The 13,532-nt window shown below is 38.9% G+C and overlaps 1 protein-coding gene across 7 annotated transcripts in view; it reads right to left on the minus strand.

Moving 5' to 3' along the window:
* Nucleotides 1-13,532, minus strand: part of CEP192 (centrosomal protein 192) — a 126,245-nt gene that overhangs the window by 14,649 nt on the left and 98,064 nt on the right. For all 7 annotated transcript variants that reach the window (XR_008291932.1, XR_008291933.1, XM_053206755.1 and 4 more), the window contains 6 exons: nucleotides 11,499-11,649; nucleotides 6,376-6,554; nucleotides 5,644-5,767; nucleotides 3,776-3,881; nucleotides 3,135-3,342; nucleotides 399-478 (listed from right to left, as the gene is read on the minus strand). Coding sequence is in view for 5 of the 7 variants with exons in the window: in XM_053206755.1 (XP_053062730.1) it covers nucleotides 399-478; nucleotides 3,135-3,342; nucleotides 3,776-3,881; nucleotides 5,644-5,767; nucleotides 6,376-6,554; nucleotides 11,499-11,649 (848 nt within the window). In the remaining 2 variants the exon portion in view is untranslated. The remainder of the gene's footprint in view (nucleotides 1-398; nucleotides 479-3,134; nucleotides 3,343-3,775; nucleotides 3,882-5,643; nucleotides 5,768-6,375; nucleotides 6,555-11,498; nucleotides 11,650-13,532) is intronic.

Raw genomic sequence — 13,532 nt, forward strand, 5'->3', positions numbered from 1 at the left:
CTGCACTAGCTCCTACCCGCTGAAAACACAAAACAGCACTCAGAACAAGGGAGAGAAAAATGAATGCACATGTGCACGTGCATACACACAATGTTCCATAATAACGCTTTTATATATTTTTCAAAATAGTTATTTCAGATAAAAATCAGGACTGTAGAAGGTAGTTCATTAAATGAGCAAGCCCAGATTTTCACAGCCATTCTGTAATTTGACTCTCAAAACCACCTTGTGAAAAAGATGGGGCATATATTAGCCACATCTATAGAGAAAATCAAGTAAGTGAATTAGTGGAACTAAAAAAGACAGTAATCTCAACCTATGCTCATAACTCAGTTTTAAAACACCCTGCATAAAGTTTAAACATTAAAATGAATATATTTAAGGCCATTACTACTGACCTTGACATAAGGTGGAGCTAAAGATGACAGATGCCACTTCACTTCTGTGTTACCATGATTCTCAAGTTCCAGAAAATTTTCTACAAGGAACACACATATCACAACTCAATTATTGCAGAGGTAAGTAAACAAGCAGATTACTGTGACAATGTGTAACAATGACTAATTACCTCATCATAGGGGGAAAAATACAATCATTAGATCCCCAGAGGAACCCAACAGGAATTTATAGTATTTTCTAACAAAATCAAGATTTACAAGTACCTTATTTTTTTTTAATGTTTATTTTTGAGAGAGACAGAGTGTGAACAGGGGAGGGGCAGAGAGAGAAGGAGACACAGAATCCGAAGCAGGCTCCAGACTCTGAGCTGTTAGCACAGAGCCTGACGCAAGGCTCAAACCCATGAGCTGTGAGATCATGACCTGAGCCGAAGCCAGATGCTTCACCAACTGAGCCACCCAGGTGCCCCTATCTTGTTTTGGTTTTTAATCAAAGTATAATGAAGGGCTTAAGCAAGAGAGCAATAAGATGATTTACATGTGTAAAGAATTACTGGTTGCTGTGGGAAAGAGAGACCGCTAGGGAGTCAGAGTAGATGAGGAGTCCTGGTAAGGCACCACAGCAGCAGTTGAGAGAGGATGCACGGGGTGGTCTGTATCAGGCCTGAGTCACAGCAGTGGGAGGAAAAGCAGTGGGCAGACAGGGGATCCATTCTGAAGACAGACTGCAAAGGACTTGCTAGTGGACTGGATGAGGAGAGAGAAAGAGAGGAAAAGCAATCAACTTCCAGGGAATTGGCTTAATGGGCAGACAGTGGTGCCACTCACTGACACAGGTTAAGGCTGGAGAAGCTGGTTTCATGGGTAAATTAAGAGTTCTGTTTGTGAGATGCCCACCCATAGAAGCTGAGCAGGGTGAAGGGAGAGCAGAGAGAAAGAAGGGGACATAGGCAGGCCCAGGAAGAAGAGCCCTCAGTGGAACCTGAGAAGGAGCAAGTGAGGCAGGGAAAACCAGGAGAGGCATAAGAAGTATGTAGTCCAAGAAGGAAGGAGTGGTTGCCAGTGTCGAGAGGTCAAATTAACAAAGACCCATAAGCTTTGCACAGTGGCAGTATCATAGCCAATGAAGTTTATCAGAAGTGCAATTACTGCTAATTGAAAAAAAAGACCCATAGAAGAGATGCTCCCTTTTCAGTGACCTCTATAGCAGTGGGGTCAGGGCAAGATGGCAGCACCAGCTCTGCTACAGACTAAGAAAAGAAAGGCAGAGAGCACAATCCCACCATGAGGGAGGGATGCCGAGGAAGCAGGGAGAGCAGCAAGGAGACGAGGCCAAGGAAGGTATTCCTTAAACATGTGACGGCAGGGTGCCCTGTGTGCCAACAGAAAGGCATCAACAAAGGGAGAAACTGATGACACAGGAGAAAGAAGAGGTGGAGTAAGGCCTTGAGAAGAGCCTAGCTTCCAAGCAGAAGAGTTTATCTGGGATGGAAGCAGAAGTCTTGCATTTAGTCTAATGGCTTTTATATTGGCAGTGAAGAGTGAGGCAAAGTCAAGAGCTAGGAAGAGTGAGAGCAGGAGCAGCAGATGGATGCTGAGAAGAGATGAAACTGTCAAACGATGGCCAGAAATGGGAAAGGACACACACCAAGGAGGGCTGGTAGGAAAGCCTGGTACTAAGGAGCATCTGAGAGCTGAGACCATGAATCCGTGGACACAGCCCCAGGTTTCTCCAGAAGTGCTGCCTAGTAGAGACATAGGGCTGGGAAAAGTCTGGCTCTAACAAGGGTTGGGATCTTGCCAGACAGGAATGCAGAAGGAGGGACACACGGCAGTTAAAAACATTCCTAAGGCAGTAACTGCAGTGACAGACCACAGAATTCAAGCAGAAGCGGACAAGGCTGGGGTGGTGGAGAGTGAGAAGGTAGCAGGGCCAGTGGCCTGAACATCTGAATGAAGCCACAGAGCTGCTGGAACTCCCAGAGGACACGAGTGGGTAAGACGGGCGAAGCAATGGGTGATGGTCGGAGGGGGACAGTCTTGATGGACAGTAGAATCTGAGCATGAGTAGGAGACAAAGCCAGTGAGAGAGGCAAGGAGTGGAGGGTCATGTGACAGAAGGTCCAAACCCTTTCCAACAGGTCCCACATGTAATCCCATTCACTGAGACTGAGCCATCATGGGCAGGGGAGAGGGGAGAGCAAAAGCAGTGTTCTCAGGACATTTGAAGAATATTAGCAGTACGAAGTGTCCACTAGGTGACAAACATTGTGCCAAGTGCTTTACATATATTATTTCATTTACTCCTCAAAGCCCTCTGTGAGAGGAGTCAATTATGATGGTCATTTTACATATGGGGAAACTGAGTCTATTTAACCTCTGTAGCACCTCAAAGTCACATTAGTGAGTGACAGAACCAGGTTTTACCCACTTTCCTCTCTTCTTCAGCTGCTTATTAGCAGTCTAGTAAAAGACCTAGTGAGAACTGAGAAGGGATGGTTCTGACCAGGTAGAATCTGAGACTCCCAGAATATAAATAGTTCTTAAACACCTAGATTTAACATTTTAGGATTTTAAAGCTCCCCCAAATCCTGCCCATCACTGAAATGACTACCAGTGACCACCTCTCTCCTGAAATAGAGGACAATTTTATCCCTGTCATTACAATATGGCTAAGAACAGTGTTAGACTCAACAGATCAGTGACCATTTGAATTACATAACTTGTGAACCACACCTGAAGTTTCACCAGGTTCTGTTGCAGGAAAAGTAACAGTCTTGTTTCTTATCTCAACTTTTGTGGAAGGTGGTTTTGTCATTGGTTTTACCAGATGACAAACTGAAGGCTCAGTTCCTGGGGAAAGGATTCCAAATGGGCTGGAAGCCAAACGAGTGAGGAGTTCTTTTTGGGTCAAGTCTTCTTGAATTTGAACTTTCACAATTTTCTGAAATGAGCCAAATAAAGGAGATAAGACACAAATGGAGCTATCATTTTAAAGAAGCAATTCCTGTTTTTAAATCACGGTGGAGAAAAGTAATGCCAAACAAATGGAAAACACTGATGGATGAGAAAGTTTATTCAGATCTCGAAGTGAATCTTTGACTCCTCCCTCTCTTCCCCAACTCCCTTCTTTTTCAAAGTAGATTTTGCAAATTAGTAATGGTTTGTAGGCCCCACTCTCCATTCCTGCCCCCACTCAGGAGAACTGTTCAGATCGCTAATGGAAAAACTATGTGCTAAGTGCTCTGTCTGAATAAGTCTAGTTCAGCTGAAAGAATAGCCCCCTTCATTTCATTTCTGAGATGTTAGAGCTAATAAGCCTCCTGACACTTAAGCTGCAAAACAGGAAAAATTTGCTTAAAAAACACTAAAAGTACCTTCTGTCCATTGTCACAGTGTATATAAATCAAACCACTCCATGGGAACATTGACTGTTTTGTGGATAAGGAGGAATTAGGACTCACAAGAATTTGTAGCTTACTCCTAAAAAGAAAGAATTTAGTAATGAAAAGCAAGAACATCCTATACTTTAATAGTAATAACCACAGAGTTATCAATACTGTTCCATCAATGACCAACTCTTTCCGTGTTGCTCAAGAAGGAGCTGAGAAGAGGTGAGATCCCATCCACATGTGATTTTATATCAGCCCCACCTCCGTGGCTCACAAAAAGTTGAGTGACATAAACCTATGAACCGAAGGGGAAAACTCATGTGAAAAGAGACCGGGCCATAGAAATACCATTTAAAAAGCAATTCAAAATTAAAACTTCTGGAGCAAAAGACTAAAATACAGAAGCTCTGAGGCACTTTATCATAAAACTTATCATAATAAAGAATGATACAGTCACAGTATAAAGGGAATTAAATAACTGGGAAAGAAACTGGAAGAAAAAGGGGGGATGGGAAATAAATGAAATACTATTTTTTTTTTAATTTTTTAAAAATGTTTTATTTATTTTTAAGAAAGAGAGAGAGACAGAACATGAGTGCAGGCAGGGGGCAGAGAGAGAGGGAGACACAGAATCCTTAGCAGGCTCCAGGCTCTGAGCTGTCAGCACAGGGCCTGATGCGGGGCTTGAACCCAGGAACCGTGAGATCATGACCTGAGCCAAAGTCGGACGCTTAACCGACTGAGCCACCTAGGTGCCCCAACAATACAGCTATTTACCCAGTTGCTAAAATTTTGTGCTCCCTGTTCTCTTCAAGAGCTATGGAATGTCAAAGAAGACTTTTAAATGTGGACAATGTAATCAGATTTGTGACTTAGAAGAAACGACCAGTTACAAAGGATACGTTGGCATACATATCAAAAATGGCAGAGCAAGATTATTTTCCATTCCTAATGGCTAAATACACAGGGTGACAGAAAAAGTGATTCATGAACAATTCATTTCCCTAACTTTCCAACTACTAATCAGTCAATGTTTAATTGATTGCTTTGGTCCTAGGAATATTTCTCTGGAGTATGCCTAACCGTACCTCAATACTAGTCACTAAACTCTCCTAAAATGCATACTCCATCACTTTGCAAAAGTTAATAAATTCATGCTGCTCTTCTGCAAAGTTGCTATCCCCAAACAGGTAGTGACTTTCAGATGTGAATGTTCTGTGCTGACCCAGACAACGTTCCTGAAAAGCTGTAGAACTGCAGCTTTACCTCCTATCAGTAACTAAGCTGCACACAGTGGACAGCTGTTCATCAGCATTTGGTCCCAAATACTTCCTTCTGTCTTAGACTAGTCTTTGTGCAAAACAGCAAGCTAGGTTATGGTTCAGACATATTAAACATCAGGAAACTTTGTCTATAAAATGTCCTTTAGACAAAACAAGCAGAATAAATTGAGCCAGACCTAAGATAACCAAGGATAGAACCCTCTGGGCTTTAGGGACTACCACCTCTCATCGTATGCCCAACTGCATCCCTTGCTTTGTAATTTGGTAGGCAGAGTAACACATCTACACATTCTGATGTTTTCCACTCCAGGAAATCCTTCCCAACTCACTCATACCTCTTGACCCTTTTAGGCTATGTACACCATAACTGACTGTGGACATGGTCTCTATTCTGCTAAAGAGCATGAATCCTGAAGTTCACTGTGGTCTCACAAAACCAAATGGAGCTCAGTACGGGGAGCATATGGCAAAATTCTAATGAATAAGTTAAAATGGCGTATTATTTGATCCTTAAAAAGTCACCATGTTAATACCTGACTAAAATCTGGAGGAAAAGGAAGTCATACTTACTCTGGTGGGATAAATCCATGTTGTGGTGTTACTGTAAGGCAATGTGCTGGCCAGTACAACTCAAATTTCAGTAACCTAATGGAATTATTTAAAATCTGGAAACATGCAGTTTTTGCCAGGTCACCTATTATATCAGATAAGTAAGATATAACTTACATTTAGCATTAGTGAAAAAAAAAATTAATAAATAGTAAAAATGAATCCTAAATACATTAGTCTACCATCTTTTGCTTTACAGGAATTTCAAATCCCTGGTAAAAGAAGACCATTTGTTTACTCTTGGAAACTATAAAGATACTGAACAAAGTTCAACACCCTGAACAAAGAAAAAAGGACATCTGGAAATTGTTTCCCCCTGGTCTTATCTTGGGCACATACATTGGTACCATATTTTTTCCTACTCTGAACCAACTATATCGATGTTAAGACTTAGTAAAATAGGCCAAGTACCTTGGGGCAAGGGATGTGGTAGGATGAAGGGCCCATGGGTGAGTGGCCCTGCCATATGGGGAATTGGGAGCTTGGAATGAGGACCATGGCCTTGTGCCGGACAATGTTCTTGTTGAGCGTGAGGTAGGTCTCAAAGAGACCTACGTAGAAGAGGACCTGTGTAAGCCACTGGTCACCTTTGCATACAGTCCATGAACATTACTAGATGAGCCACAGACTCAGAATGAGTATAGGCCTGGTTTCCAGAGCTCACTGCTGTTGTGTTGTTGTTGATATACTCACAAGGAGAAGGAGCTATCAAAATCAAGTGTTCAGGCTGGACAGCCCACATTTCCTTCGAGAATGATTTATCTTGAGGTGGGCGAACAGCTTCTGAAAGAAGTGGAGAACCTTGAGGACCTTTAACTGGCAAAACATCCAAAGAAACATTGCCACCATGTTTCCCAGAACTGTCAGTTTCACTACAGAGAGAGACAGAAACAGAGAGGGGAAGAGGAAAAAAATAAAATATGAATAAAAGCTTATGACTAAGAATGTTAACCATTTGCCATGCACTGCAAATGAAATACCATGTGTTTTCTCACCAACATTTTTACTGTGATGTTTTACTTTTTGGTTGAATAGAAGTTGTGTATTGAAATATAATAATGTTCTCAAAAAAAAAAAAAAGAAATCTAATAATGTTCTGCTTTAAAAAAAAAAAAAGATAAAAAGCCAGACTGTGTCACCTTTTTATATGAATTCTTCCTAAGTCTAAAAACATTTACAGGTGCCTGGGTGGTTCAATCAGTTAAGTGTCTGACTTCAGGTCAGGTTATGACCTTGCAGTCTGTGAATTCAAGCCCCATGTCAGGTTCTGTGCTGACAGCTCAGAGGCTGGAGCCTGCTTTGGATTCTGTGTTTCCCTCTCTCTCTGCTCCTCTCCTGCTCACACTGTCTCTCAAAAATGATTAAATGTTAAAAAAAAAAAATTAAAAAAAAAAACATTTAGATAAAACTAAAGGTGCATTATGTAATATATTGTGTATCTTTCATGGAATAAAAATTCTTCACTGTGTATTCTTAATGTTTAAAAAATACAGTATAGGTCTAATATTATTATACTAATCTTTAATTAGAATACTCAATGATTTCTTTACTGTCTTGACCTCAGCATGCCATCTGAAGTCTCTTAAAAGGTTTACCAGAAAACTACCCAATATTAAGAATTTTTTAAAAACAACAAAACTTTTTTCATTAAAAACAAATTTTTTTTTTAATGTTTATTTTTGAGAGAGAGAGAGAGAGAGAGAGAGAGAGAGAGAGAGAGAATGTGAGCAGGGTAGGGGCAGAGAGAGAGGAAGACACAGAATCCAAAGCAGACTTCAGGCTCTGAGCTGTCAGCACAGAGTCCAGCGCGGGGCTCAAATCCACGAACTGCGAGATCATGACCTGAGCTGAAGTCGAATGCTCAACCAACTGAGCCACCCAGGCGCCCCCCAAAACAACAAAACTCTTAATGTATCTATAACTGTACAGTGATAACTGGTTTCATGATGCTAACACCAAACATAGTCTTCCAGGCAAAATACTATGGTGAGAAATGCTGATGAGGCTTAAGATTTTTAAGTGTTAAAAGTGTTTTCTAATAAGCCTTAGATTACAAAAAATTGTAACTTGAATAAATTTTGTAATCACAGTAGCACATGATTTACCTGAAGTTCAACAGGGCGGTGCCCAAATTCTTCTACCATACAGCAGAGCTACATCTTTATTTTAAGCAGACACTCAGCAGACAGAGGGAATCCTCTCCTCGCCTCTTACCCATTACCCTCTCACCTGCTCCTTTTGAAATCAGACCTCGACTGCCCAGAGAAATAATGGAGGCACCAGCCAATAAGTCAGAAACAATTTTTTAAAAATTATAAAGCTGATCCTTGGCTTTTTAGTTTCCTAAGAACCTGTTTCTCACAATTTAAGTGAATTTCAAAATAATTTTTAATGTGAACTACTATCTTTAATTATTTGATTACATATTTTAGAAAAAATTATCATTAAAAGTATAGGGACCCTTTTAATATATTGTTGAATTCAGTTTGCTAATATTTTGTTGAGGATTTTTACATCTGTATTCATCAAGGATAATGACCTGTAATTTTCTTTTTCTGCGGTGTTTTTGCCTAGTTTCATTATCAGGGTAATGCTGGTCACATTAAGAGAGTTTAGAAGACTTCCTTCCTCTTCAGCTTTCTGGAATAATTTGAGTATAATAATTAGTATAATAATATTAGCTTTTTGAACAGGAAGTCATCAAAACAAAATGAAAAGGCAACCTACTGAAAGGGAGAGGATACTTGCAAATCATTTATCTGATAAGAGGTTACAATCCAAATTACATAAAGAACTTATACAACTCAGTATCAAAAAAATAACTAGCCTGATCAAAAAAATGGGCAGAGGACCTGAATAGACATTTTCCGAAAGAAGACATACAGATGACCAACAGGCACATGAAAAGATGCTCAACCTCACTAAGCATCAGGGAAATGTAAACCAAAACCATAATGAGAAATCACCTCACACCTGTCAAACCGACTATTATCAAAGACAACAAATAAATGTTAGCGAAGATGGAGAGCAAAGGAATCCCATGTGCACTCCTGGTGGGAATGTAAACTGGTGTGGCCCCTAATGGAAAATAGTATGGAGGTTCCTCAAAAAATTAAAAATAAAGCTACCATATGATCTAGCAATTCTACTCTGAATATTCATCCAAAGAAAATGAAAATCCAACTGGAAGAGACATATGCACCCTTATGTTCAGTGCATCATTATTTAAAACAGCCAAGATACAGAAGCAACCTGTGTCCATGACAGATGAATGGATAAAGATGTGGTTTATATACCCAGTGGAATATTAGTCATAAAAAAAGAATGAAATCTAACCACTTGTGACAACATGAACCTAGAGGGTATTATGCTAAGTGAAATAAGTCAGAGAAAAACAAATACTAAATGACTTCACCTATATGTAGAATCTAAAAAACAAAATGAATGAACAGACCAAAAAAACCAGACTCTTAGACACAGGAAACAAACTGTTGGTATCAGGAGGCAGGGAGAGGGGTTAGGGGTGAGTGAAATAGGTGAAGGAGATTAAGAGGTACAAACTTTCACTTATAAAATAAATTATGGGGATGGAATATATAGCATAGGAAATATAGTCAATAATATTATAAGTTTGGTGACAGATGATAACTAGACTTATTGTGGGATCATTTCATTTCACAATGTATAAAAAAATCAAATCACTATGATGTACATCTCAAATGAATAGGATTATTGTATGTTAATTATACTCTAATAAAAACTTTTAAAAAGTATGGGAAAAGAGGGCAAGGTTAAATGAGCTGGAGGCTCCAGGTGGGTGGGTCTGAGTCAGCTATTAGTTGGTGGCTGGGACTTGTAGAGAACCCTCAGCCAACATGAGTTGGCAATGATGTGCCAAGGAGATGAGAAGATTGGTTAAAAATAGGAGGATAGAGTAAAATTCAAATATACTGAGGATAATGAAGGCAGATTCTCAGTATTGGAGTTATCAGTATAAACTCATGATTTCAACATATTTATAAATAGATGTGGATACATGTGGATTTATATAAAATGCATATATTTCCTAGCTCTGTCCATGGAGGGAGCCTAGAAGTACTAACACCTGAAAAGCAATAGCACACTCATATCCCAGTTTCTAATACCATTTTCTACTAAAATGAACCAGGGCCCCTATCCCAGGGCTGGGACAGGAAATGCATAAGACAAACCTAAAATAACCATCATGCCGGTGAATAAAAAGTCAGATTAAGCAACCGAATGAGGACAGTAAAGAATTTATACTGAATTCACCAGTCTGCCCAAATATAAGTACACAAAAGAGGGTGAAGTAAATCTCTTCCTCATAGTGGAAAGACAACTAGTAAATGTAAAAAGATAGAATTAGAAAATCACCATTTGGTAAATAAGACAGTACTAATATGATTCAAGCAATAATCATCAGTGGGTACTACAAGTTTGAAAAGGAATAAGATAACTCATCATCTCTAAGGATCTTCCTTTAAGACATTTATTAACTAACTACCATGAAGAAACCTGGCAGACACCATTTTAACTAAGTGATAAAAATATTTCAAGTAATGGGACAAATCAGCATTGTTTAGCACCTGAGATGCACTGAGGAAACAAACAGCATCGTATCTGTGATGTGAGGGACATTTTACAAAGTAACTAGTCTGTGCTCTACAAGAACATCAAGGTCACTCACTGGTAAGAAAAGGGTTAGCAGCTGGCCTGTGCCATTTTCCCCTTTTTACCAGGCAGGAAAAGCCCAGGAAAAAAAAAGAAAGATGACTCAGTCAAATCCCCTTGTAATCTTCCTAATGACATCTCCCAGCAATCATACTAATTTACTTTTCTATAGAATACTTATGAAGAATGTTCCTGGTCTGTCTAGAATTGGTTATGGTAAAGAAAATAAAAATTTATGAACTTTTTCAACATAGTTGTTTGAAAAAAATTATCACATAAGGTATGTAATTACACAAGAATAAAAGAGCTTTCATGATGGAAACAGCCACCCCTTCGTGTTAGTAATGTATCACGTGCACAGCTTAGAGACCTCATGTTAAATGTGAACTAGAGTGGAGTATTCATATTGCAAGAAGGACCTAGGAAACACAATTAGCAATCCTGATTTCCTCATGTTTCATCTAAAATTGTTACTAAAGCTTAGTTCTGGGTAGTATCTTTGATTTTGTGGCTCTGATTTGATGATCCAACCTTCTGCGTTCTGTCGTGAAAGAGAAGGACAGACTGAAGAAGTATTCTATATTGAAAGAGGTAAAGAGACAGGCTAAATGTAACGTGTGATCTCAGATTAGATTCTGGACTAAAGAGGAAAAGAAAAGAGGAGGTTTTTGCTTATTTCTTTGATTTAACTATAAAGAACTTTACTGGGGAACTGGGGAATCTGCATGAAATCTGTGGACTAGATGTTAGTACTGTAACAACACTAAGGTCCTAATCTGAATGGGTTTACTACAGCTATATAGGAGAGGGTCTGCGTTTTTAGAAAACAGGATGAACTGGTCATCATGCCTGCAATTTATTCTTAAAAGGTACAGAAAAAAGTTATACACACATAAACAATAATAAGGTAAATGTGGCAAAATGTTAGCAACCAGGGAATCTCAATGCAGGTTTAATATGTACTATTTTTAAACTTTTCTGTAAATTTAAAATTATTTCAACTTAAACCAAAATATAAAGATGTAATAAACATTTTGAGGCAAAAAAGTATGGAGGAAAGATCAGCTCTACTGTGAATTAACTTCTCTTGAAATATGATGAGATATGTTTTGTTTCTGTTTTACCTTTTAGATTCTACGCTAGCTTTGGAAGAAGGCTGAAGGAATTCACTGCTAGACACGGAGTCTCTGAATTCTCCAATTACTGTAAGTATAATTTTACGCATGTTTCCATAAAAGAGCTGAATATCATTAGGCCGTTGGGGAAGATCATACACTGAAATAGAAAATAATATTTGAAATACATGAATCTTCACATAATCACACCACAAAAATATAACAGATAAATTTATACATTTACAGCAACAGGTTGGGGTGGGTGACATTTGACGTTTACAACTATTGACGAGGATGAAATTATAGGCAGCTCAGGCTCTGGCCTTGGATTTGGTGACCTAACCTCTCCAAGCTTTTGTCTCCTCAAGGATAATATAAAAAATTATGATCCATCTCAGGGGTTGTTGTGAGCATTAAAGTATGAATGTGTTTAAAGCTACATATGGCATCAAGCTGACTGTGGGCCAGGTAACGTTTTAATCCCTTCATACATATTATTCTAGTTAGCTTTCACAGCAACTCTTTGAAGTAGGAATTATGTATTCTGGATTCTACATTTAAATTAGACATTAAGAATGACACTTTTTAAATGAAAAGTGTTTAAAAGAACACAGTAAGTGTAAGTTGAAATTTGTAATAACCAAAGATATCGGACTACAAAAGTTTATATCAAGTGTGAAAATATTTGCCATAAATCACACATTTTACAAAACAAGATTATAAATACCTATAATAGTAATATACTCAAACAAACGTTATTCAAAATAACCACATAAAAAGTTCAACTGCAACACTCCCATAGGTGATCTACTAAAACTAACCAACACAAAACAAAGTGGGATTGTTTCCTCCCTTCCTCTGGACAATAAATACACCACCTCAAGGAACCCAGTATTCTGGTGTCCCAAAGACCTACCTGAAGTCCTACCTCTTCCCCATCTTAGATGAGTGGTCTTGACAGATTACTTGGGCTCTTGGTTGGGTTTGTCAACACGACCCTTAATATAACACATTTCTTGAATTTCTGTACACACAACTCCCTCTCCTTGGACTATCCTTCCCATTCTGGTCCTCATCTTCTCCATCTTATCAACTCTTCCCCATTCTAAGTGTTTCCATCTACAAAGCACAGTTCAGTTTAACTCTCTGATTAGGATCTTTCTTATGATGAAGAGATAAGGAAGGTAAAACTCAGAGGAGATGAAGTTGTAGAGATGGTCTTGAATTGCTTCACCTCCAAATCCAAGGTTCGTTCTATACTCTGCACCCTTAACAAACTGCTGACAAGATTCATTTCAAATCTTTTCATTATTTTTAAATAACATTTTTAAAATGTTTATTTATTTTTGAGAGACAGAGTGTGAGCGGTGGAGAGGCAGAGAGAGAGGGAGACAGAGTCCAAAGCAGGCTCCAGGCCCTGAGCTGTCCGCACACAGCCCGATGCGGGGATTGAACTCACGAGCCATGAGATCATGACCTGAGCCAAAGTTGGACGCTTAACTGGCTGAGCCACCCAGGCGCCCCTCTTTTCACTATTTTTAACTATCCATCCCAACCTTCCCTTTGAGCAGATGACTCAGACTCCTAACTACTGAAAAGATGAGTATTCTGCATCACCTCTACATAGGCATAAATATCCTTTTACCATTTCATAATTTAGAAGCAATATATACTTTACCATTAAAAAAACCCTAGAAAACAGGAGTGCCTGGTTGGCTCAGTCAGTTAAGTGTCCAATTCTTGATTTCGGCTCAGGTCATGATCTCACAGTTTGTGAGTTTGACACCCATGTTGGGGCTCAACATGGGGCTCCCTCTCTCTGCCCCTCACCCACCTTCTCTTTTCCTTTCTCTGTCTCTCAAAATAAACTTATAAAAAAAAAAAAAACCTAGAAAACAAAAATGAAGGAAAAAAACATGACCACCTGAAATTCTACTACCAGAACATAACCACTGGTAATATCTGGTGTCTAAATCCTGCGATTTTACCTGTGAAGCTGTATATAGACACATTAAATTATTTTTACCATAATAAGACCTTATT

This window comes from Acinonyx jubatus, chromosome D3 (assembly GCF_027475565.1).
Source record: "Acinonyx jubatus isolate Ajub_Pintada_27869175 chromosome D3, VMU_Ajub_asm_v1.0, whole genome shotgun sequence".
Lineage (NCBI taxonomy): Eukaryota > Metazoa > Chordata > Mammalia > Carnivora > Felidae > Acinonyx > Acinonyx jubatus.